The sequence below is a fragment of the Tachyglossus aculeatus genome, chromosome 1 (assembly GCF_015852505.1).
Source record: "Tachyglossus aculeatus isolate mTacAcu1 chromosome 1, mTacAcu1.pri, whole genome shotgun sequence".
NCBI classification, from domain to species: domain Eukaryota; kingdom Metazoa; phylum Chordata; class Mammalia; order Monotremata; family Tachyglossidae; genus Tachyglossus; species Tachyglossus aculeatus.
This window is the reverse complement of record NC_052066.1, coordinates 53,168,168-53,195,762: the sequence shown is the minus strand read 5'-3', so window position 1 is coordinate 53,195,762 and position 27,595 is coordinate 53,168,168. Positions and strand designations below refer to the sequence as shown.

General features: G+C 44.6%; 1 protein-coding gene across 1 annotated transcript; it reads left to right on the top strand.

Moving 5' to 3' along the window:
- The first annotated feature begins 22,480 nt into the window (after positions 1 to 22,480).
- On the top strand, positions 22,481 to 22,920 carry LOC119932314 (28S ribosomal protein S12, mitochondrial-like). The gene has a single exon (XM_038751434.1). The coding sequence runs from the start codon at positions 22,490 to 22,492 to the stop codon at positions 22,895 to 22,897; it is 408 nt and encodes a 135-aa protein (XP_038607362.1). The 5' UTR covers positions 22,481 to 22,489; the 3' UTR covers positions 22,898 to 22,920.
- The last annotated feature ends 4,675 nt before the right edge of the window (positions 22,921 to 27,595 follow it).

Genomic DNA, 27,595 nt, shown 5'->3' with positions numbered 1-27,595 from the left:
AATAATGATAGCATTTATTAAGTGCTTACTATGTGCAGAGCACTGTTCTAAGCGCTGGGGAGGTTACAAGGTGATCAGGTTGCCCCACGGGTTACAGATGAGGTAACTGAGGCCCAGAGAAGTTAAGTGACTTGCCCAAAGTCACACAGCTGACAATTGCCGGAGCTGGGATTTGAACCCATGACCTCTGACTCCAAAGCCTGTGCTCTTTCCACTGAGCCACACTGCTTCCCTAATAATAATAATGATAATAATAATAATGATAATAGTAATATTTACTATGCCCTCACTCTGTGCTAAACACTGGAACACTACTGAGGTTTAGGAGGCAGTGAAGAGAAAATAATGAGTTAACTCAATAATGAGTTGAATGAGAAAACCACTTTTAAGAATTTTTTCTTGGATGGGGTGGGGAACCATTAATTTAAATACTGAGAAATGAAAATATTCTCTTACATTCTGAAATCTAGATCATCAGGTTAAAACTGACTGTCACTTTCAGACAAGTTGTTCACTGAAGTATAGAAGAAAAAAATTATTTTAACTTCCCACTTTCAGGTCAAAACTCAACATTTACAACATTCAAGGAAATCTGCAAAATCTGTATAGCACTGCATTTTAGTGCTATGGTAATTTTGACATCTTTATTTTTAAGCTACAAGCATAGCCTCTGATTTCCCAGACTACACTCTAGACTATAAGCTCATCGTAGGCAGGGAACGTATCTACCAACTCTGTTATATTACACTCACCCAGGCACTTAGTACAGTGCTCTGCACATAGAAGGCATTCAATAAATACCATTGGTAGATTGACTAATTACTGAACCCCTAAATAGATAGGTGCTATGTTGCAGATTAATGTCCTGCCCTGGGTATTTAGTTTTTAAGAGGTTGCTCTCTTACTGTACCCTTCCAAATGCTTAGTTCAATGCTCTGAATAATAACAACAACAATAATAATAATAATAATGGCATTTATTAAGTGCTTACTATGTGCAAAGCACTGTTCTAAGCACTGAGGAGGTTACAAGGTGATCAGGTTGTCCCACGGGGGGCTCACAGTCTTAATCCCCATTTTCCAGATGAGGTAACTGAGGCCCAGAGAAGTGAAGTGATTTACCCAAAGTCACACAGCTGACCATTTGCGGAGCCGGGATTTGAACCCACGACCTCTGACTCCAAAGCCCACACTCATTCCACTGAGCCGTGCTGCTTGTCCTATGCTTCTGAACATAATAAGCTCTCAATAAATACCATTGACTGATTTATGGATGGACTGGATTTACCCAATCTCATATAATAATAATAATAGCATTTATTAAGCACTTACTATGTGCAAAGAACTGTTCTAAGTGCTGGGGAGGTTACAAGGTGATCAGGTGGTCCCACAGGGGGCTTGCAGTCTTAATCCCCATTTTCCAGATGAGGCAACTGTGGCACGGAGAAGTGAAGTGAGTTGCCCAAGGTCACCCAGCTGACAGTTGGCAGAACCGGGATTCAAATCCGTGACCTCTGACTCCAAATAATAATAATAATAATGGCATTTATTAAGTGCTTACTATGTGCAGAGCGCTGTTCTAAGCGCTGGAGAGGTTACAAGGTGATCAGGTTGTCCCACGGGGGGCTCACAGTCTTCATCCCCATTTTCCAGATGAGGTAGCTGAGGCACACAGAAGACTTACCCAAAGTCACACGGCTGGCAATTGGTGGGGCCGGGATTTGAACCCATGACCTCTGACTCCAAAGCCCGTGCTGAGCCATGCTGCTTCTCTAGACTTCTGCCGGCAGCATTAGGCAGCTGGAGCATAACAAAGGAGGCGGACAGTGGAGATGATCCAACGCTATATGTTAGTGGTGTGAGAGTCATTCATTCATTCAATCGTATTTATTGAGCGCTGTCTGGAAAGCACTGTACTAAGTGCTCGGAAAGCACAATTCAGTAAGAAATAGAGACAACCCAAAGCCCAGGCTCTTTCCACTGAGCCACACTCTTCATTCCACTCTCTTCGCTCCCTCCTATGTTTACACTAGGGTGAGGCAGGGGTAGCCCCTCTCAGGGTCAATCAATCAGTCAATCGTATTTATTGAGCGCTTACTGTGTGCAGAGCACTGTACTAAGGGCTTGGGAAGTACAAGTTGGCAACTTATACCTCTCCAGGGTCGCACCTGGAGAGTTTCCAGTACCCTACCAGTCTCAGCTATGGGAGGGAGAGTCGAGCAGAGGCCTACCCATTCCATTTTGTTAATATGTTTGGTTTCATTGTCTCTCTCCCCCTTTCAGACTGTGAGCCCACTGTTGGGTAGGGACTGTCTCTATATGTTGCCAATTTGTACTTCCCAAGCGCTTAGTACAGTGATCTGCACACAGTAAGCGCTCAATAAATACGATTGATGATGATGATGATGATTCCTAGCTTGGCCAGGGGTTAGTGAGTAGAAGACAATCTACTACAAGTCAAAACTCACCCGTGCTGGGCGGCAGCGGCGCGGGAGGAAGTCGAGGGCCTTAGACTCAAGTTTACCGCGCGGGAGGCAGCAATGGGGTGCCGCTTCTGTATTTTTACCGAGAAAACTGTATGGATACACTACCAGAACGAATGCAGATGGAGAGCGGGGCGTTCTGCGAGAGATGTTTCCATGGTGTCGCTATGGGTGGGGAACGACTCAACGGCATAAGATAAGACAAGAGGCGGGTAGTGTGAGAGAGGGAGGAATGGAAGTCTAGAACAACCTTCAATAGTTTAGTACCGTGTGTGGTACCTAGTAAGCACTGAATAAATACCACTGATCGACTGATTTCTCCTTGTGAAACTTAGGGTATTTCCCCCCCCCCCTTCTTCTTCTTCGAAGTGGATCTGAATCTGGGGATACCTTGCAAACTGGGGGCAACCCAATGCCAGAGGAGGCCAGACCAAAATTTAGCCTTGAACTTGATGGATAACAATAATAATAATGATGGCATTTGATAAGCGCTTACTATGTGCAATGCACTGTTCTAAGCACTGGGGAGGATGTAAGGGGATCAAGTTGTCCCATGCGGGGCTCACAGTCTTAATCCCCATTATACAGATGAGGTAACTGAGGCACAGAGAAGTGCACATATTTATTACTCTATTTATTTATTTACTTGTACATATCTATTCTATTTATTTTATTTTGTTAGTATGTTTGGTTTTGTTCTCTGTCTCCCCCTTTTAGACTGTGAGCCCACTGTTGGGTAGGGACTGTCTCTATATGTTGCCAACTTGTACTTCCCAAGCACTTAGTACAGTGCTCTGCACACAGTAAGCGCTCAATAAATACGATTGATTGATTGATTGATTGATTGAAGTGACCTGCCCAAAGTCACTCAGCTGACAATTGGCATAGAGGGAATTTGAACCCATGACCTCTGACTCCCGAGCCCACGCTCTTTCCACTGAGTCACGCTGCTTCTCTGGTTCCTCCCATAGCCCCATAGCTATGCTCACAATCTGTTTCAGAGCCAGCTTGGTTCATGCAGAAAAAGGATGCTACAAAGCCCAGTTCATTTATGGCCGTCTTCACCCTGAATGTCACAATAATAATAATAATAATAATGGCATTTATTAATCGCTTACTATGTGCAAGGTACTGTTCTAAGCACTGGGGAGGTTACAAGGTGATCAGGTTGTCCCACGTGAGGCTCATAGTCTTAATCCCAATTTTACAGATGAGGTAACTGAGGCTCGGAGACGTTAAGTGACTTGCCCAAGGTCACACAGCAGACATGTGGTGGAGTCGGGATTCGAACCTATGACCTCTGACTCCAAAGCCCGGGCTCTTTCCACTGAGCCACGCTGCTTCTCTAAACCTATCTAAACCTTATCTAAACCTTTTCTACCGAGAACTGCCCGCATTACCCTGGAATGAAGCTCATTAAACCATTTTCCAGCATTTTTAAAGATATCAAAATGTCAGGGTATAATGATGGTGGTGGTATTTATTAAGCTCTTATTATGTGTCAAGCTCTGTTCTAAGAGCTGGGGTAGATATAACCTAATCAGATTGGACACAGTTCCTGTCCCCCATGGAGCTCACAGTCTTAATCCCCATTTTACAGGTGAGGTAACTGAGGCCCAGAGAAGTGAAGTGACTTGCCTAAGGGCACACAGCAGACAAGTGGCAGAGCCGGGATTAGAACCCATGACCTTCTGACCCCAAGCCGGTGCTCTATCCACTTGACCATGCTCGCTCGCTTCCCCAAGTGATAGTTTCTCTTGCTTCAAAAATACGGGAAAAATTATTGCCATCAGTTACTACTTGTACAATATCTTAATGTTCTCCATTAAGAAATGCCACATTTCTTCACCTCTTCCCATGTTGCATAATAAATTGCACTTCAGTGTCATTTCATTACTTCATATGTATCCTTTGCTCTTGGCTTCCCATTTTCTCCCCTCCCAAACTCCAAACCGTAAATTTGGGGGGCTTGAATTTTTGTAAATTGTTTAATTGATTTAACACAGTTTCCAGCTAGGCTCACGAGTCAGAATGTTGCATCTGGGCCATTATCATCATCATCAATCGTATTTATTGAGCGCTTACTGTGTGCAGAGCACTGTACTAAGCGCTTGGGAAGTACAAGTTGGCAACATATAGAGACAGGCCCTACCCAACAGTGGGCTCACAGTCTAAAACGGGGAGACAGAGAACAAAACCAAACATACTAACAAAATAAAATAAATAGGATAGATATGTACAAGCAAAATAAATAAATAAATAGAGTAACGAATACGTACAAACATATATACATATATACAGGTGCTGTGGGGAAGGGAAGGAGGTAAGATGGGGGGGATGGAAAGGGGGAGCGTTAGAGGTTTCTGCAGCATGCAGTAATTTAATGGAATTAATCCACGTCCACTTTAAAAGTTGAGGAAATAGTCCAATCGCTGTATATGTTATAGTCCTTGCTACAGCTTGATCCTTGGCATAGTATTTCTAAAACTTTTCATTCATTCATTCACTCAATCGTATTTATTGAGCATTTACTGTGCGCAGAGCACCGGACTAAGCGCTTGGAAAGTACAAGTTGGCAACATATAGAGACGGTCCCTACCCAACAGCGGGCTCACAGTCCAGAAGGTAATCTGTTTCTGGCTCAAGAAAGAAGAATAAGGAGATTTGTCCTTTTTCATCCAGATCACTAGGAGGGGACTCTGTTTATCCTTGAGGCTAGAAAAACAGTTTAGCAGTGGAAATAGTTACTGTAGACCCAGACCGTGCCTAGAGATGTGGAACCTGCTTGTGACCTCTACATGCTGTGGATAGTCACATGAAGAGCAAACATACAAAAATAGAAATCCTCCAGATATTTGGGGAAAATGCTTTTAAAAATAGTGCTTATTCATTAGACTAATGGCCTTTAAGCTACAAATAGCAAATTGTTACTCCTGTTCATGACTCTATTTTCAAAAGTAAAGAATTCTAAACTTCAGAAACTAGGATATTATTACTCTATTTATTTATTTATTTTACTTGTACATATCTATTCTATTTATTTTATTTTGTTAGTATGTTTGGTTTTGTCTCCCCCTTTTAGACTTTGAGCCCACTGTTGGGTAGGGACTGTCTCTATATGTTGCCAACTTGTACTTCCCAAGCGCTTAGTACAGTGCTCTGCACACAGTAAGCGCTCAATGAATATGATTGATTGATTGCTAATTGTTACTCCTGTTTATGACTCTAGTTTCAAAAGTAAAGAATTCTAAACTTCAGAAACTAGGATATTATTACTCTATTTATTTATTTATTTATTTATTTATTTTACTTGTACATATCTATTCTATTTATTTTATTTTGTTAGTATGTTTGGTTTTGTCTCCCCCTTTTAGACTGTGAGCCCACTGTTGGGTAGGGACTGTCTCTATATGTTGCCAACTTGTACTTCCCAAGCGCTTAGTGCAGTGCTCTGCACACAGTAAGCGCTCAATAAATACGATTGACTGATTGATTGCAAATTGTTACTCCTGTTTATGACTCTAGTTTCAAAAGTAAATAATTCTAAACTTCAGAAACTAGGATATTATTACTCTATTTATTTATTTATTTTACTTGTACTTATCTATTCTATTTATTTTATTTTGTTAGTATGTTTGGTTTTGTCTCCCCCTTTTAGACTGTGAGCCCACTGTTGGGTAGGGACTGTCTCTATATGTTGCCAACTTGTACTTCCCAAGCGCTTAGTACAGTGCTCTGCACACAGTAAGCGCTCAATAAATACGATTGATGATGATGATGATGATGATGATGATGATGACTGTGTTATTTTGAGGTCCAGTGTTCATTTTATAGGGGCAAAGGTAGTGGCAATAAGTTGGGTGCTGTCATCTAATAGCTAATCCAAATAGCTGGATTTTCAGCCTGCGTAATGATGGCTGGAAAAAAAATCTAGGCAGAATGAGATGAGAAGGACAAATCAATTGATTTGTTGTTTCGTTTTAGAGAAGCAGCGTGGCTTAGTGGATAGAGCACAGTCCTGGGAGACAGAAGGTCATGGGTTCTAATCCTGGTTCTGCCACTTGTCTGCTGTGTGACCTTGAGCAAGTCACTTCACTTCTCTGTGCCTCAGTTAATAATAATAATGTGTGGTATTTGTTTAAGTGCTTACTATGTGCCAGGCACTGAACTAAGCGCTGGGGTGGATATGAGCAAACCGGGTTGTACACAGTCCCTGTCCCATGAGGGATTTGCAGACTCAATCCCCATTTTACAGATGAGGTATCTGAGGCACAGAGAAGTAAAGTGACTTACCCAAGGTCACACAGCAGGCAAGTGGAGGAGCGCACATTAGAACTCATGACCTTCTGACTCTCAGGCCTGTGCTCTATTCACTACACCTTGCTGCTTCTCTCCCGCATTATAAAATGGGGATTGGGCCTGTGAGCCCCATAGGGGACAGGGATTGTGTCCAGCCAATTTGCCTGTATGTGCCCCAGCGCTTAGTACAGTGCCTGGCACATAGTAAACACTTCGCAATTACCGTAATTATTTTAAAAAGCCAAGCAAGGTAGATGAACGCACACGGTAGCATGTAAAACCAAAGGCTAGAAGGTTGGTTAAAAACTTGTCTGTTGTATTCATTCATTCATTTAATCGTATTTATTGAGCGCTTACTGTGTGCAGAGCACTGTACTACGCGCTTGGGAAGTACAAGTTGGCAACGTATAGAGACGGTCCCTACCCCATTGTGGGCTCGCAGTCTAGAAGGGGGAGACAGACAACAAAACAAAACATATTAACAAAATAAAATAAATAGAATAAATATGTACAAGTAAAATAAATAAATAAATAGAGTAATAAAAATGTACAAACATATATACATATATATATATATATATCTACAGGTGCTGTGGGGAGGGGAAGGAGGTAAGGCGGGGGGATGGGGAGGGGGAGGAGGGGACTCATTCTCAGTCTCAGTCTTGTATGACCTTGGACATGTTACTTGACTTTTCTGTGCCTCAGTTACCTCATCTGTAAAATGGGATTAAGACTGTGAGCTCTAGGGGGAAAGGGACTACGACCAACTCAAATAGCTGAGCCCATTGTTGGGTAGGGACTGTCTCTATATGTTGCCAACTTGTGCTTCCCAAGCGCTTAGTACAGTGCTCTGCATGCAGTAAGCACTCAATAAATACGATTGATGATGATGATGATCTACCCCAGTGTTTAGTACAGTGCCTGGCACATAGTAAGCACTCAACAAATACCACAATTATTATTTGATCCCCTCCATTCATAAATCTGGAGGCACAGTAATTGAAAGATTAATCAGTTGATCAGTCAACACTATGTACCGAGCACTTATTGTGTGCAGCACATTGTAATAAGCACTTGGGGGAGTACAATACTTCAATCAATGTAATAATGTAATAATGGCATTTGTTAAGCGCTTACTATGTGCAAAGCACTGTTCTAAGTGCTGGGGGGGGGATACAAGGTGATCGGGTTGTCCCCCCTGGGGCTCACAGTCTTAATCCCCATTTTTTACAGATGAGGGAACTGAGGTTCAGAGAAGTTAAGTGACTTGCCCAAGGTCACACAGCAGACATGTGGCAGAGCCGGGATTTGAACCCATGACCTCTGACTCCCAAGCCCGGGTTCTTTCCACTGAGCCACGCTGCTTTATTGAGAGTTTACTGTGTGCAGAGTGCTTGGGAGGGCACAATATAACAGAGTTGGGACAACTTGATTACGTTGTGTCTACCCCAGCACTTAGAACAGTACATAGTAAGCACTTAATAAATGCCATCGTTATTATTATTAATAATAATAATATGTTTGTACGAATTTATTACTCTATTTTTTTTGTGCATATTCTATTTATTTTGTTAATATGTTTTGTTTTGTTCTCTGTCTCCCTCTTCTAGACTGTGAGCCCACTGTTGGGTAGGGGCCGTCTCTAGATGTTGCCAACTTGTGCTTCCCAAGCGCTTAGTACAGTGCTCTGCACACAGTAAGCGCTCAATAAATACGATTGAATGAAATACGTTTCCTGCCCACAGTGAGCTTACAGCAAAGGCTCTTGGATGCGACACCTCTTGAGGACCTCTACAACATATCATTTCATATCATATCAAGGCCCTCCTGAGAGCTCACCTCCTCCAGGAGGCCTTCCCAGACTGAGCCCCTTCCTTCCTCTCCCCCTCGTCCCCCTCTCCATCCCCCCCATCTTACCTCCTTCCCTTCCCCACAGCACCTGTATATATGTATATATGTTTGTACATATTTATTACTCTATTTATTTATTTTATTTGTACATATCTATTCTATTTATTTTATTTTCTTAGTATGTTTGGTTTTCTTCTTTGTCTCCCCCTTTTAGACTGTGAGCCCACTGTTGGGTAGGGACTGTCTCTATATGTTGCCAATTTGTAATTCCCAAGCGCTTAGTACAGTGCTCTGCACATAGTAAGCGCTCAATAAATACGATTGATGATGATGATGATATCATTTGAGAATCATTTGTCTGGTACAATCGGGCAAAAACTAAGAATAACCCGGCTACCCTGTAATAATGATAATTATGGTATCTGTTAAACACTCACTATGTGCTGAGCACCACACTAAGGGCTGTGGTGGCTACAAGGAAATCAGGTTGGACAAAGTCCCTGTCCCACATGGGGCTCATGTTGTCAATCCCCATTTTACAGATGAAGGAGCTGAGGCACAGAGCAGTGAGTGCAAAAACCGGGATTAGAACCCAGGTCCTTCTGGATCCTAGGCCCATGCTCCATCCACTAGGCTGTACTGAAATGCTGTTTATGCCCACGATACAAAAATTAATGATGCCTCTTTCCGGGTGGAGTGAAAGGGTGAGGATTGCTCTTCAATTTAGAAATGAGTAGTATCCATCATGGAGGGAGCAAGTTTTTTGGGAGAGAACATTTTAGAAGAGGATTCCATTTCCCCCTACTAGACTGTAAGCACCTTGAGAGTAGGAGTCATGTCTACTAACTCCTTTGGGTTCCCCAAACGACTACCATCATTATGAGCTACTATTATTTGTCCAAGTCCTTCAAGATGATAGGATAATCTCCTGCTGTATTGTGATGCCTCAACAATTTGTTAAATCCATTGAACAACAAGGGGGTAATAACAATAATAATAATGATGGTATTTGTTAAGCGCTTACTATGTTCCCAGCACTATTCTAAGCGCTGGGGTAGATACAAAGTAATCCATGTGGGGCTCACAGTCTTAATCCCCGTTTTACAGATGAGGTAACTGAGGCTCAGAGAAGTGCAGCGGTTTGCCCAAGGTCACACAGGGGACAAGTGTCCCCTTCCTCCCTTCAAGGCCCTACTGAGAGCTCACCTCCTCCAGGAGGCCTTCCCAAACTGAACCCCTTCCTTCCTCTCCCCCTAATCCCCCTCTCCATCCCCCCTACCTTGCCTCCTTCCCTTCCCCACAGCACCTGTATATATGCTTGTACATATTTATTACTCTATTTATTTATTTATTTTACTTGTACATATCTATTGTATTTATTTTATTTTGTTAGTATGTTTGGTTTTGTTCTCTGTCTCCCCCTTTTAGACTGTGAGCCCGCTGTTGGGTAGGGACTGTCTCTATATGTTGCCAACTTGGACTTCCCAAGCGCTTAGTCCAGTGCTCTGCACACAGTAAGTGCTCAATAAATACAATTGATTGATTGACAAGTTGCAGAGCCGGGATTAGAACCCACGCCCGCTGACTCCCAATCCCGGGCTCTTTCCACTGAGCCACGCTGCTTTTCAGGTGGAGCCGGGGGAGAGGGAGGGTGGGATACTCCTGTGAGTCAGTCGCCTGCCCTTCCCGTAACAGTTTAGTGTCGTCCATCTCCGCCCCCTGCAACCGCCTCCTCTCAGTATCCCAGAAGAGCAGCAGACTGTACGAGTAACAGATGTTCCAGTCAATGAGATCCGATGTGCAGGCGCCGATCGGAGCACAGGAGCTTCCCTTAAATAGACCCTTTGACCGGGTGAATTATGATATATCATACCGAGAAGCAGCACGGCGTAGTAGATGCAGCACGGGCCTGGGAATTAGAAAGGGCATGGGTTCTAATTCCTCTCCGCAAATTGTCTGTTGTGGGACCTTGAGCAAGTCACTAAACTTCTCTGGGCCTTTCACCTCAGCTGTGAGCCCCATGTGGGATGGGGACTGTGTTCAACCTGATTTACTTGAATCCACCCCGGTGCTTAGTACAGTGCCTGGCACATAGCAAGCATTTAACAAGTACCATAATAATCATTATTATTAGCATTGTAGATCAGAGAAGGGCAACCAGGCATGCCCGTAAACCAGTCAATTATATCTTAGCCAATGCACACCTATATCACGTACCCCTTTAAAGTACTCTCTCAATCTGGGGACTGTGTCCAACCTGATTTACTTGAATCCACCCCGGTGCTTAGTACAGTGCCTGGTACATAGCAAGCATTTAACAAGTACCATAATAATCACTATTATTAGTATTGTAGATCAGAGAAGGGCAACCAGGCATGCCCATAAACACGTCAAATATATCTTAGCCAATGCACACCTATATCATGTACTCCTTTAAAGTACTCTCTCAAGCTGGGGACTGTGTCCAACCTGATTTACTTGAATCCACCCTGGTGCTTAGTACAGTGCCTGGCACATAGCAAGCATTTAACAAGTACCATAATAATCATTATTATTAGCATTGTAGATCAGAGAAGGGCACCCAGGCATGCCCGTAAACCAGTCAAATATATCTTAGCCAATGCACACCTATATCCCGTACCCCTTTAAAGTACTCTCTCAAGCTGGGGACTGTGTCCAACCTGATTTACTTGAATCCACCCCGGTGCTTAGTACAGTGCCTGGCACATAGCAAGCATTTAACATCATCATCATCAATCGTATTTATTGAGCGCTTACTATGTGCAGAGCACTGTACTAAGCGCTTGGGAAGTACAAATTGGCAACATACAGAGACAGTCCCTACTCAACAGTGGGCTCACAGTCTAAAAGGGGGAGACAGAGAACAAAACCAAACATACTAACAAAATAAAATGAATAGAATAGATATGTACAAGTAAAATAAATAGAGTAATAAATATGTACAAACATATATACAGGTGACAAGTACCATAATAATCATTATTATTAGTATTGTAGATCAGAGAAGGGCAACCAGGCATGCCCGTAAACCAGTCAAATATATCTTAGCCAATGCACACCTCTATCACGTACCCCTTTAAAGTACTCTCTCCTGGGGACTGTGTCCAACCTGATTTACTTGAATCCACCCCGGTGCTTAGTACAGTGCCTGGCAAGTAGCAAGCATTTAACAAGTACCATAATAATCATTATTATTAGTATTGTAGATCAGAGAAGGGCAACCAGGCATGCCCGTAAACCAGTCAAATATATCTTAGGCAGTGCACAACTATATCACGTACCCCTTTAAAGTACTCTCTCAAGCTGGGGACTGTGTCCAACCTGATTTACTTGCATCCACCCCAGTGCTTAGTACAGTGCCTGGCACATAGTAAGCATTTAACAAGTACCATAATAATCATTATTAGTATTGTAGATCAGAGAAGGGCAACCAGGCATGCCCGTAAACCAGCCAAATTTACCTTAGCCAATGCACACCTATATCACGTACCCCTTTAAAGTACTCTCTCAAGCTGGGGACTGTGTCCAACCTGATTTACTTGAATCCACCCCGGTGCTTAGTACAGTGCCTGGCACATAGCAAGCATTTAACAAGTACCATAATAATCATTATTATTAGCATTGTAGATCAGAGAAGGGCACCCAGGCATGCCCGTAAACCAGTCAAATATATCTTAGCCAATGCACAACGATGTCACGTACCCCTTTAAAGTACTCTCTCAAGCTGGGGACTGTGTCCAACCTGATTTACTTGGATCCACCCCGGTGCTTAGTACAGTGCCTGGCACATAGCAAGCATTTAACATCATCATCATCATCATCAACCGTATTTATTGAGGGCTTACTATGTGCGGAGCACTGTACTAAGCGCTTGGGAAGTACAAATTGGCAACATACAGAGACAGTCCCTACCCAACAGTGGGCTCACAGTCTAAAAGGGGGACACAGAGAACAAAACCAAACATACTAACAAAATAAAATAAATAGAATAGACATGTACAAGTAAAATAGAGTAATAAATATGTACAAACATATATACATATATACAGGTGACAAGTACCATAATAATCATTATTATTAGTATTGTAGATCAGAGAAGGGCAACCAGGCATGCCCGTAAACCAGTCAGATATATCTTAGCCAATGCACACCTCTATCACGTACCCCTTTAAAGTATTCTCTCAAGCTGGGGACTGTGTCCAACCTGATTTACTTGAATCCACCCCGGTGCTTAGTACAGTGTCTGGCACATAGCAAGCATTTAACAAGTACCATAATAATCATTATTATTAGTATTGTAGATCAGAGAAGGACAACCAGGCATGCCCGTAAACCAGTCAAATATATCTTAGCCAATGCACAACTATGTCACGTACCCCTTTAAAGTACTCTCTCAAGCTGGGGACTGTGTCCAACCTGATTTACTTGAATCCACCCCGGTGCTTAGTACAGTGCCTGGCACATAGTAAGCATTTAGCAAGTACCATAATAATCAGTATTATTAGTATTGTAGATCAGAGAAGGGCAACCAGGCATGCCCGTAAACCAGTCAAATGTATCTTAGCCAATGCACACCTATATCACGTACCCCTTTTAAGTACTCTCTCAAGCACTGGTAAGGTTCTGAACTGCACCAAATAAACATTCGATAAATGTTATTGATTAATTAATTGATGGATGTCACAAACCTGCCCAAGGCCATCCTCAGTGTAAGTTTCTGAAGGCTTCTATCCACTCCCCAGAAGTTGAACAATAGTCATCATCATCACAAGAATAATAATTATGGTATTTTAAGCATTTACTTACTATCTGCCAAGTAACCTTTGTTTGAAAAGCTGAGTATCCAGTTCTGATTTTTAAAAAGAAGAGAAGAGGTAGGTGGAAGAACTGACGGGGCAAATACAATCGCCTCTTTATTTTATTGCCCCTGCTTCTTCGGGGCAGGGGTCTACCAGCTGTATTGTATTGTCCTCTCCCAAGCACTTAGTAGAGTGACCTACCCTCACTATGTGCTCAACAAATACCACCGATTAATTGATTCAGTTCCCTCCCAGGCCTGCCTCCAACTCCGCCCCACCCTAGCTCCTCATTCCTTCATTCATTCAATCGTATTTATTCAGCGGTTACTGTATGCAGAGCACTGTACTAAGCACTTGGAAAGAACAATTCAGCAACAGAGACAATCCCTGCCCAACGATGGACTCACAATACAGAACAGGTTGACAGGCATCAATAGCATCAATGTAAATAAATAGGATTATAGATATATACACATCATTAATAAAATAAATAGAATAATAAATATGTGCATATATATACAAGGGCTATGGGGTGGGGAGGGGCCTAGAGCAGGGGGAAGGAGTTGGGGGGAGGGGGAGGAGAGGAGGAACAGAAGAAAAGGGGGGCTCAGTCTGGGAGCCATTACCAGGAACTGCTTCTTTCTCAGCAGATGATAAGGCAACAGCAACAAAATAAAGTGTAAAGAGCGGGCAAACTACAATCCCTCTCCTGCCCTCCGCCATGGTGGAGTTCCAACTGAAACATACAGGGAGTCCTAAACGACGCAGGCTTGTCACGTTTCCACTTCACTTAACACGTAACATGCAACCTTCCCTGAGGCTGAAGAAAGTCCAAATCAGGATGAGATTACACTAACCGGCATATTAGGTTCACAGGGAAATTTCATTTACCTTTTGAGCAGAACCACTAGGGAAAACCTGGGCTTTAGAAGCATCCTCAGATTCCTAGACTGTGAGCCCTGTGTGGGACAGGGACTGTATCCTACCTCCTACGTTATTATCTTGTGTCTTCTGCAGTGCTTAGGACGGTGTTTGGCACACTGGTAAACTCTTAACTAAATACCAGATATTATTATTAATGGTAGTAGTAGTAATAGTAGTAGTAGTAGTAGTAGTAGAATTTGAGGACCTCTATACTGTAAGCTCCATGTGGGCGGGGAACATGTCGCCCAACTTTGTTACAGAAAAAAAAAATGATGGCATTTGTTAAGCGCTTACTATGTGCAAAGCACTGTTCTAAGCACTGGGAAGAATACTTTTAGACTGTGAGCCCACTGTTGGGTAGGGACTGTCTCTATATGTTGCCAACTTGTACTTCCCAAGCACTTAGTACAGTGCTCTGCACACAGTAAGTGCTCAATAAATACGATTGATGATGAAGGCGATCAGGTTGTCTCACGTGGGGCTCACAGTCTTAATCCCCATTTGACAGATGAGGGAACTGAGGCCCAGAGAAGTGAAGTGACTTGCCCAGAGTCACACAGCTGACAATTGGCTGAGTCGGGATTTGAACCCATGACCTCTGACTCCCAAGCCCGGGCTTTTCCCACTGATCCACGCTGCAGGAGGCGAGGCTGGGAGGGACAAGCGGCCTTTGACGGTTTCCCATGCTGGGAAATGAGCTGGGCCCAGCAGCAGCGAACGGGAAGCGGAGACTGTAGCGGTATGGCTCAGTGAAAAGAGCACGGGCTTGGGAATCAGAGGTTGTGGGTTCTAATCCCGGCTCCGTAACTTGTCAGCTGTGTGACTTTGGGGAAGCCACTAAATTTCTCTGTGTCTCAGTTGCCTCTTCTGTAAAATGGGGATTAAGACATTGAGCCCCACGTGGGACAACCTGATTACCTGGGATCTCCCCAGTGTTTAGAACAGTGCTTGGCACATAGTGAGCACTTAACAAATACCATTATTATTACTATTATTATTATTATATTGTACTCTTCCAAGTGCTTACTACAGTGCTCTGTACACAGTAAGCATTCAGTAAATACCACTGATTGATTGACTTGGTTATTGAAAAAATGGATGAAGGAAAGAAACTGGCAAGGAAAAACCAGTATGAAGCACTGAATCTATCATAATCAGATAATTGTTTTGTGAATGAACTCACCCATTTATAGATTCTCAGGAGCCTAAAGAATGCAGCTAGCAAGGATTCTCATTCCCCCTCATGTCCAAAAGGCCAGTACTCACCCTTCTTCAAAGACCTACTACAATCATATCTCCTCTAAGAGGCCTCATTTCCCCATCCTATTTGCCTCGTCTTCTGCATCACCTTTGGACTTGGATCTGCACTTAAGAACTTGATATTCACCCCACCACCATTATTACTACTACTAATAAATAAATAATTGTGGTATTTGTTGAGCACTTACTATGTGCCAGGCACTGTACTAAGCGCTGGGGTGGATACAACCAAATTGGGTTGGACAGAGTCCCTGTCCCACTTGGGGCTCACAGTTTCAATCCCCATTTTACTGATGAGGTAACCAAGGCACAGAAAACTAAAGTGACTCACCCAGGGTCACACAGCAGACAAGTGGTCCCGGGTTCATATCCCAGATGAGCCCCCTCATCTCTAGGCTGATGACACCCAAATCTACATCTCTACCCCTGCTCTCCCTCCCTCCCTTCAGGCTCAGGTCTCCTCCCGCCTGCAGGACATCTCCATCTGGATGTCTGCCCGCCATCTAAAACTCAATATGTCCAAGACTGAACTCCTTATCTTCCCTCCCAAACCCTGCCCTCTCCCTGACTTTCCCGTCACTGTAGATGACACTACCATCCTTCCCATCTCACAAGCCCGCAACCTTGGTGTCATCCTCGAATCTGCCCTCTCGTTCACCCCTCACATCCAGTCCAACAGCAAAACCCACCGGTCTCACCTCCACAACATCGCCAAGATCCACCCTTTCGTCTCCATCCAAACCGCTATCCTGCTGGTTCAATTTCTCATCCTATCCCGACTGGATTACTGCATCAGCCACCTCTCTGATCTCCCATCCCCCTGTCTCTCTCTACTTTGGTCTGTACTTCATGCTGCTTCCCGGATCATCTTTGTGTAGAAACGCTCTGGGCATGTTACTCCCCTCCTCAAAAATTTCCAGTGGCTACCAGTTGACCTATGCATCAGGTAAAAACTCCTCATTCTCGGCTTCAAGGCTGTCCATCACCTCGCCCCCTCCTACCTCAGCTCCCTTCTCTCCTTCTCCAGCCCAGCCCGCACCCTCCACTCCTCTGCCGCTAACCTCTTCACTGTGCCTCATTCTTGCCTGTCCCGCCGTCGAACCCCAGTTCACATCCTCCCCCTGGCCTGGAATACCCTCCCTCCGCACATCCACCAAACTAGCTCTCTTCCTCCCTTCAAAGCCCTACTGAGAGATCACCTCCTCCAGGAGGCCTTCCCAGACTGAGCCCCCTTTTTCCTCTCCCCTCCCCATCCCCCCCGCCCTACCTCCTTCCCCTCCCCACAGCACCAGTATATATGTTTGTACAGATCTTTTGCTCTATTTATTTTACTTGTACATATTTACTATTCTATTTATTTTGTCAATGATGTGTATCTAGTTTTACTTCTATTTATTCTGACGACTTGACACCTGACCACATGTTTTGTTTTGTTCTCTGTCTCCCCCTTCTAGATTGTGAGCCCGTTGTTGGGTAGGGACCATCTCTAGATGTTGCCAACTTGTACTTCCCAAGCGCTTAGTCGAGTGCTCTGCACACAGTGAGTGCTAAATAAATACGATTGAATGAATGAATGAATGAAGTGGCAGAGCCGGAATTAGAATTCAGACCTTCTGACTCCCAAGCCCGTGCTCTCTCCACTATACCATGCTGCTTCACTGCTTCTACTACAGCATTCATAATGATAATAATGGTATTTATTAAGCACTTACTATGTGCAAACCACTGTTCTAAGCACTGGGGAGGATGCAAGGTGATCAGGTTGTCCCACGTGGGGCTCACAGTCTTCATCCCCATTTTACAAATGAGGTCAATGAGGCACGGAAAAATGAAGTGACTTGCCCAACGTCACACAGCTGACAATTGGTGGAGCTGGGATTTGAACCCATGGCCTCTGACTCCCAAGCCTGGGCTCTTTCCATTGAGCCACTCTGCTTCTCCATTCATGGTACGTTTCCTTCTATCCTGCTGCTTCCCCTACATTTCCATCTCTGACCTCTCTCCTTCTCTTCACTCTCACATTTTCTTCTGCCTTCAGGACATATCTACTTGTATGTCCCATCAACACCTCAAACTTAACTTGTCCTAAACATCTTCCCACTCAAACTCTGTCCGCCTCCTGATTTTCCCATCACTAGAGAAAACACCATCCTGCCTGTCTCCCAAGCTCATAACCTTGGCATTATCTTTGACTCGTCTCTCTCAGTCAACCCACATATGCAATCTGTCACCAAATCCTGTCCCGGTTCTACTTTCACGGCATCCATCAATAGTATTTCTTGAATGCTTAGTCTGGGCCAAGCCCTGTACTAAGCGACTGGGAGAGACGTTTCCTGCCCAAAACGAGTTCACAGGATACACGCTTTCCTCTCCATCCAAACTGCTACCATGCTGATTCAAGCACTTATCATATCCCTCTTTGATTACTGTGTCAGCCTCCTCACTGACCACCTTGCCTTCTGTCTCTTCCCACTCCAGTCCTTACTTCAATCTGTGGCTCGGATCATTTTTCCATAAAAACGTTCAGTCCGTGTCTCCCTACTCCTAATGAACCTCCAATAGGTGCCCATCCACCTCTGCATAAACCAGAAACACCTTTACATCACCTTTCTCCCCTTCTAAACTGTTCTGTCCCCCTAGACTCTTCTCTCCCCCTAGACTGTAAGCTCCTTGTAGGCAGGAACCATGTCTACTGACTCTCCTATATTGTACTCTCCCAAGCCATTAGTACAATGCTCTGCACAAGGAAAGTACTCAATAAATGTGGTTAATTGATTAATTTAAAGCTTACTTAGCTCTCTCCCTCCTACCTTACCTCACTGTTTCCTACCTCAATGTCACCTGCATACAACACTCTTTCATTAATTCATTCATTCAATTGTATTTATTGAGTGCTTACTGTGTGCAGCGCACTGTACTAAGCACTTGGGAATCAATCAATCAATCGTATATAAAGAGAGAGGGAGTTCTAGACCCAGGGGAGATGTAAGCAAGGGGTCAGCAGAAAGATAGACAGAAATCAATCAATCAATCAATCAATCAATCGTATTTATTGAGCGCTTACTGTGTGCAGCGCACTGTACTAAGCACTTGGGAAGTACAAGTTGGCAACATATAGAGACGGCCCCTACCCAACATTGGGCTCACAGTCTAGAAGGGGGAGACAGAGAACAGAACAAAACATGTGGACAGGTGTCAAGTCGTCAGAACAAATAGAATTAAAGCTAAATGCACATCATTAACACAATAAATAGAATAGTAAATATGTACAAGTAAAATGAATAGCGTAATAAATCTGTACAAGCAGATATACAGGTGCTGTGGGGAGAGGATGGTGGTAGGGATGGGGAGGAGGAGAGGAAAAAGGGGGCTCAGTCTGGGAAGGCCTCTTGGAGGAGATGAGCTCTCCTTGTACCTCATTTCTCTCCCCCTTTTAGACTGTGAGCCCACTGTTGGGTAAGGACTGTCTCTATATGTTGCCAACTCGTACTTCCCAAGCGCTTAGTACAGTGCTCTGCACACAGTAAGTGCTTGATAAATATGATTGATTGATTGATTGATTTCTGTCTATCTTTCTGCTGACCCCTTGCTTACATCTTCCTTGGGTCTAGAACTCCCTCTCTCTTTATATATGACACCCTACCTTCAAAGCCTTATTAAAATCACATTTCCTTCAAGAGGCCTTCTCCTACTTAGCCCCCATTTACGTCTCCGCCCTTCCCTTCGCATCGACTATGCACTTGGCTGTGTTTCCATTAAGCACTCTGATACTCACAACAACTCCACAACACTCGCATACATATCCCGATACTCTATTTTCTCCCCTATCCCCAATCTATTTTAATAGAGAAGCAGCGTGGCTCAGTGGAAAGAGCCCGGGCTTGGGAGCCAGAAGTCATGGGTTCTAATCCTGCCTCCGCCACTTGTCAGCTGTGTGGCTTTGGGCAAGTCACTTAACTTCTCTGGGCCTCAGTTATCTCATCTGTAAAATGGGGATTAAGACTCTGAGCCCCACCTGGGACAACCTGATCACCTTGTATCCCCCCCAGCACTTAGAACAGTGCTTCGCAAATAGTAAACGCTTAACAAATGCCATCATTATTATTAATATCTATCTCCCCCTGTAGACTATAAGCTATTGTTTAGAACAGTGCTTTGCACATAGTAAGCGCTCAATAAATGACATCATTAATTCATTAATTAACTGTTGCAGCATACTTTTCCAAGCACTTAGGACAGTGCTCTGCACACAGTAAGCCTTCTATAAATGCTACTGATTGACTGATAGAGGTTCTTTTTGATGGAGCATCGCAAGAGAAAAGAGGAATAAAATGGAAGCATGGAACACTTTGTTATCCCGAAATTCAAGAAGGCGTATTGAAAACAAAGTCTCCTAAAATGAAATGTTGCCAACTTGTACTTCCCAAGCGCTTAGTACAGTGCTCTGCACACAGTAAGTGCTCAATAAATATGATTGAATGAATGAAATGTGGTAAGCATCCTGACCAAGTGGAAAGGGCAGAGAAGTGAGAGTCAGGAAACCCCGGTTCCAGGACTTGCTCTGCCACAAACCTGCTGTGTGACCTTGGGTAACTCGCTTAACCTCACTATGCCTCAGTTTCCTCATGTGCAAAGGATCTTCTTATATAATATAAACCCCAGTGATTACTACAACTGGCATGTAGCAAGCACTTAACAAGTACCACAATTACTATGGTTATTACATCAGAAATTGACACTGCTCCTACCTTTTAGATTGTGAGCTCTGAATAGGATGAGTGTAATATGATGTTTCTATAGCTACCTCAGCTTTCGGCATAGATCTTGGCATAGAGTAAGCACTTAATAAAGAAGAAGAAGAAGAAGAAGAAGAAGAAGAAGAAGAAGAAGAAGAAGAAGAAGAAGAAGAAGAAGAAGAAGGAGAAGGAGAAGGAGGAGGAGAAGAAGAAGAAGATGAAGAAGAAGAAGAAGAAGAAGAAGAAGAAGAAGAAGAAAAGAAGACGAAGAAGGTGAATGTGTTTTCACTATAATAATAATGATAGCATTTATTAAGCGCTTACTATGTGCAAAGCACTGTTCTAAGCGCTAGGGAGGTTACAAGGTGATCAGGTTGTCCCACGGGGGGCTCACAGTCTTCATCCCCATTTTATAGATGAGGTAATTGAGGTCCAGAGGAGTGAAGTGACTTGCCCAAAGTCACACAGCTGACAAGTGGTGGAGCCAGGATTTGAACCCATGACCTCTGACTCCAAAGCCCGGGCTCTTTCCACTGAGCCATGCTGCTTCACTATAAATATCTTCAGCCTTTGAGGAATGAAGCCTAGGATTGTGTCTGCTATACTGTTGTTTTGTATTCTCCCAAGCGCTGAGTACAGTGCCCTGCACACAGTAAGCGCTCAATAAAAGTGATTGATTGATCGATTATTATACAAGTCAAATATTAGATTCCTCAAGGAGGAAAGACATATTGTGAAGCACTGCATAAGCAAAACAAAATCAAAGGAAGAAACGATATACAATAAAAGGAAAAGCTTCTCAAGGTAGTGATCGAGTTGTATATTACTGTAGAGGTAAATCATTTTCTGAACTATATATATAATCCTTTAATTTTGGTATTTTTTTCAAGGAAAATCTATTAGAAACTTGTGTCCTCGTAATAATAATAATAATAATAATAATAATAATAATTGGCATTTGTTAAGCGCTTACTATGTGCAAAGCACTGTTCTAAGCGCTGGGGAGGATACAGGGTGATCAGGTTGTCCCACGTGGGGCTCACAGTCTTAATCTCCATTTTACAGATGAGGTAACTGAGGCCCAGAGAAGTTAAGTGACTTGCCCAAGATCACACAGCAGACATGTGGCAGAGCTGGGATTCGAACCCATGACCTCTGGCTCCCAAGCCCGTGCTCTTTCCACTGAGCCACGCTGTTTCTGAATACTATTATAAAAGATATTTCATAGATTCTGAAATGTAACTGCTTCCTTTATCAGGAAACCACTGTCAACTGTCTACAGTAAAGGTCGCCAAACTCTTGGAAAAAAATGCAAATCCAAGGAAAACTTGCTCAGGATCTGAAATCCTAGTTTAAACAAGACATTATCCGGGGAATGAGGACAGTTGAAGAGGGAGAGAATCTGTGGCTAAACAGTCTCTAATCCAACTCCTTAAAGCACCATTAATGACTCAATCTGCCTGTGACAGAGTGAATCTGTAGAGTTCGGTATACCCCAAAACTCCTTTCCCCCTTAGCGTGGGGCTAACTTCCAAGTCATCATCATCATCATCATCAATCGTATTTATTGAGCGCTTACTATGTGCAGAGCACTGTACTAAGCGCTTGGGAAGTACAAATTGGCAACATATAGAGACGGTCCCTACCCAACAGTGGGCTCACAGTCTAAAAGGGGGAGACAGAGAGCAAAACCAAACATACTAACAAAATAAAATAAATAGGATAGATATGTACAAGTAAAATAAATAAATAAATAAATAAATAAATAGAGTAATAAATATGTACAAACATATATACATATATACAGGTGCTATGTTTGGTTTTGTTCTCTGTCTCCCCCTTTTAGACTGTGAGCCCACTGTTGGGTAGGGACTGTCTCTATGTGCTGTCAATTTGTACTTCCCAAGCGCTTAGTACAGTGCTCTGCACATAGTAAGCGCTCAATAAATACGACTGATGATGATGATGATGATGATGATGATGGAGAGGGGGACGAGGGGGAGAGGAAGGAAGGGGCTCAGTCTGGGAAGGCCTCCTGGAGGAGGTGAATCCTGGGTTCCGGCGGGGCTGCAGTGGCTGCCGTCGAAGAAGGATTGAAGTAACTGGGATTCGCCGAGATGTCCTGGCTGGGCCTGTTCAGAGCGGTGACCACGACCCTAAACTGGGGGCTGTCGGCCGCCCGCCGGCCCATGGCCACCCTGAACCAGATGCACCGGGCGGGGCGGCCCAAGCGGCCGCCCCCAAAGCTGGGCCCCACGGAGGGCCGCCCGCAGCTCAAGGGCGTCATGCTGAAGACCATGACCCGCAAGCCCAAGAAGCCCAACTCGGCCAACCGCAAGTGCGCCCGGGTGCGGCTGAGCACGGGCCGGGAGGCCGTCTGCTTCGTCCCCGGCGAGGGCCACCACCTCCAGGAGCACCACGTGGTCCTGCTGCAGGGCGGCCGCACCCAGGACCTGCCCGGCGTCCGGCTCACCGTCGTCCGTGGCAAGCACGACTGCGGGCACGTGCAGAAGAAGACGGCGTGAGCCGGGGGACGCCGCCCAGCCTGCCGAGGGACGACGGCAGCGACCATCGTGGTGGTGATGATGATGATAATAACTACGGTGTTCGGCAAGCGCTTAACGACGTGCTGAGCGTCGGGTTGGGTTCGGCTCCCGTCCCACAGGGGCACCCGCTGTTTTCCAGATGTGGCACAGGTGGCAGAGCGTAATTAGAACCCATGACCTTCCGACTCCTAAACCCGTGCTCTGTCTGCTAGGCCCTATAAAAAAAGCACTGTAGAGGGGATGGGGGACCTGGCCGCCTCCGCCCCCGGGGTCTTTTAGACTGTGAGCCCGCTGTTGGGTAGGGACTGTCTCTATATGTTGCCAATTTGTACTTCCCAAGCGCTTAGTACAGTGCTCTGCACATAGTAAGCGCTCAATAAATACGATTGATGATGAGGTGAGCTCTCAGCAGGGCCTTGAAGGGAGGAAGTCAATCAATCAATCGATCATATTTATTGAGCGCTTACTGTGTGCAGAGCACTGTACTAAGTGCTTGGGAAGTACAAGTCGGTAACACATAGAGACTGTCCCTACCTTATATAATATAAACCCCAGTGATTACTACAATTGGCATGTAGCAAGAGACAGCGGGCTCACACCTGCCGCTGCTGGAAGTACTCAGCCATGGTCTCCATCCCGGGACTGTGAGAGACACCCCCTGAGCCTTGCAGGCCCTCCAGCTCCCAGCTTCACCCCTCCTTGGCTCACGGGCTGAACAGGCCCTGGCCTCAGCTTCATCCCTGCTTCATTAGAGAAGCAGCGTGGCTCAGTGGAAAGAGCCCGGGCTTTGGAGTCAGAGGTCAAGGGTCCAAATCCCTGCTCCGCCACTTAGCTGTATGACTCTGGGCAAGTCACTTGTCTGCTGTGGGCCTCAGTTACCTCATCTGGAAAATGGGGATGAAGACCGTGAGCCCCCCATGGGACAACTTGATCACTTTGTAACCTCCCCAGAGCTTAGAACAGTGCTTTGCACATAGAAAGTGCTTAATAAATGCCATTATTATTATTATTATTATTATTATTATTATCCCAGAAGGAGGGTCACTTGAGATGCTATGCCCCTGCTCCCACTTTATCAATCAATCAATCAATCAATCGTATTTATTGAGCGCTTACTGTGTGCAGAGCAGTGGACTAAGTGCTTGGGAAGTACAAGTTGGCAACATATAGAGACAGTCCCTACCCAACAGTGGGCTCACAGTCTAAAAGGGGGAGACAGAGAACAAAACCAAACATACAAACAAAATAAAATAGAGTAGATATGTACAAGTAAAATAAATAAAAAAATAAATAGAGTAATAAATATGTACAAACATATATACATATATACATTTTAAGCAGCATGGCTCAGTGGAAAGAGCCTGGGCTTTGGAGTCAGAGGTCATCAGTTCAAATCCTGGCTTCGCCACTTGTCAGCTGTGTGACTTTGGGCAAGTCCCTTAACTTCTCTGTGCCTCAATTCCCTCATCTGTAAAATGGGGATTAAGACTGTGAGCCCCACGTGGGACAACCTGATCACCTTGTAACCTCCCCAGCGCTTAGAACAGTGCTTTGCACATAGTAAGCGCTTAATAAATGCCATTATTATTAAGCGCTTACTATGTGCAAAGCAACTGCTCTAAGCGCTGGGGAGGTTGCAAGGTGATCAGGTTGTCCCACGGGGGCCTCACTTTATCCCAGGAGGTGGGTTACTCCTCAACCCCGGGCCTTTGTCGTGACTTGGCCCAAAGTCTCACGACTGGGGCTGGGACTGACTTTATGGAACTTCCACACCCACTCTATCAATCGTATTTATTGAGCGCTTACCGTGTACAGAGCACTGTACTAAGCTCTTGGGAAGTACAAGTTGGCAACATATAGAGACGGTCCCTACCCAACAGTGGGCTCACAGGTTTGGTGGTTCAAATAGAGCAGAGCTATGGGCAGTCTCCCCACTCCCTCATTTACCCTATTCCCCCTCCTTTAGTGTAACCCTTGGACTTAAGAATAATAATAATACATAGGTACATAAGTAGGGTTGAAGATAGGCACGAATTATATAAATGCTATGAGTGGTTTTGAATTGACAGGCCTGGGATGATGTGAATTTATCCAGGAAGTGGGATTTTAGACAGTGAGCCCACTGTTGGGTAGGGACTGTCTCTATATGTTGCCAATTTGTACTTCCCAAGCGCTTAGTACAGTGCTCTGCACATAGTAAGCACTCAATAAATGCGATTGATGATGATGATGATGATTTTTTTTAATGAGGGCTTTGTTGCTGTGGACGTCGGTGGACTGGCAAATTTGGGGGGTGAAATTCCAGGGCAGGGCACAGCATTTGGAAGGGGTTGGAGGTTGGAGAGCAAAGTGCAGTTGGAATTTGAGGTTGAGAGGAGTCTCCTGTTTTGTTTTGTTGTCTGTCTTCCCCTTCTAGACTGTGAGCCCGTTGTTGGGTAAGGACCATCTCTATATGTTGCCGACTTGGACTTCCCAAGCGCCTAGTACAGTGCTCTTCACGCAGTAAGCGCTCAATAAATACGATTGAATGAATGAATACTAGTAATAATTTTTATATTTAATGGTCATCATCATAATACCAACAATTGTGGCATTCGTAAAGTGTTTACTGTGTGCCAGGCACTGTGCTAAGCGCTGAGGTGGATTCAAGCTAATCAGGTTGGTCACAGTCCCTGTCCCACTTGGGGCTCACAGCCTCCATCCCCAAAAGCAGCGTGGCTCAGTGGAAAGAGCCCGGGCTTGGGAGCCAGAGGTCATGGGTTCTAATCCCGGCTCCGCCACTCGTCAGCTGTGTGACTTTGGGCAAGTCACTTCACTTCTCTGGGACTCAGTGACCTCATCTGTAAAATGGGGATTAAAACTGTGAGCTCCTTGTAGGACAACGTGATCAGTGACCTCATCTGTAAAATGGGGATTAAAACTGTGAGCTCCATGTAGGACAACCTGATCACCTTGTATCCCTCCAGTGCTTAGAACAGTGCTTGGCACATAATAAGAGCTCAACAAATGCCATCATTATCATTATTATTATTATTATTATGAGGAAACGGAGGCCCAGAGAAGTGAAGTGACTTGCCCAAGGTCACAAAGCAGGTAAGCGGCGGAGCCGCAATTAGAACCCATGACCTTCTGACTCCCCGGGCCCATGCTCTATTCACTGTGCCATTTGTTAAGCGCTTACTACGCACCAGGCACTGTACTAAGCATTGGGGCAGATAGAAACAAATAGGATTGGACACAGTCCATGTCCCACATGGGGCTCACAGTCTCAGCCTCCATTTTACAGTTGAGGTAACTGAGGCCCAGAGATGTGAAGTGACTTGCCCAAGGTCACACGGCAGACAAGTGGAAAAAAGGGAATTAGAACCCAGGTCCTTCTGACTCCTAGGCCTGAACTCTAGCAACTAGGCCATGTTGTGTCCTACTTGTATTTGGATTTGCACCCCATGGTAATAATAATAATAATAATAATGGCATTTATTAAGTGCTTACTATGTGTAAAGCACTTTTCTAAGCCCTGGGGAGGTTACAAGGTGATCAGGTTGTCCCACGGGGGGCTCACAGTCAATCCCCATTTTACAGATGAGGTAACTGAGGCACAGAGAAGTTAAGTGACTTGCCCAAAACCACACCGCTGACAATAGGTGGAGCTGGGATTTGAACCCAGGACCACTGACTCCAAAGCCTGGGCTCTTTCCGCTGAGCCATGCTGCTTCTCTGTAAGTGCTGCGGTAAGCCCCACAGCACTTAGGTACATATCGATAATTTATTTTAGTGTCTGTCTCCCCTTCTAGAGTGCAAAATCCTGTGGGCAGAGAACATGTCTACCAACCAAACCTGCTGTTGTATTTTCCCATCCCAAGTGCTTAGTACAGTGCTCTTCCCACAATAAGTGCTCAATGAATATCATTGATTAATTAATTGATTGCAACAACGCTGACAGGGCTCCGACTCATTCCGCCTCCTTCCACCCAACCGTCCACACCTCGGACCTTATAATAATAATAATAATGGCATTTATTAAGTGCTTACTATGTGCAAAGCACTGTTCTGACCCCCTTTCCGTCGTCATACCACTACACCACCCTGACTGACTCTGTGGCCTCTGAGGAGGTGGGAGCAGAGTGAGGTTGGAGGTAGGAAAAACAAGAATCCCACAGCACCTAGATAAGAACAGAAAAAGAAAAGCAGCGTGGCTCAGTGGAAAGAGCACAGGTTTTGGAGTCAGAGGTCATGGGTTCAAACCCCGGCTCTGCCAATTGTCAGCTGTGTGACTTTGGCCAAGTCACTTAACTTCTCTGGGCCTCAGTTACCTCATCTGTAAAATGGGGATTAAGACTGTGATCCCCCCGTGGGACAACCTGATCACCTTGTAACCTCCCCAGAGCTTAGAACAGTGCTTTGCACGTAGTAAGGGCTTAATAAATGCCATCATTATTATTATTATTTATTCAAAACCCACTAGCGCTGCAGAGAAGTTTTTATTTCAGGAGACTGTGTGAGGGGTAAATGGAGAACAATCCCTGGAAAAGGAGACAAAAACGGGAGAAGCAGTGTGGCCTAATGGGCAGAGCCTAGGAGTCAGAAGACCCGGGTTCCTGGGTTCTCTTCCCGGCTCCGCCACTTGCCTGCTGTGTGACCTTGGGCAAGTCACTTAGCTTCTCTATATGTTGCCAA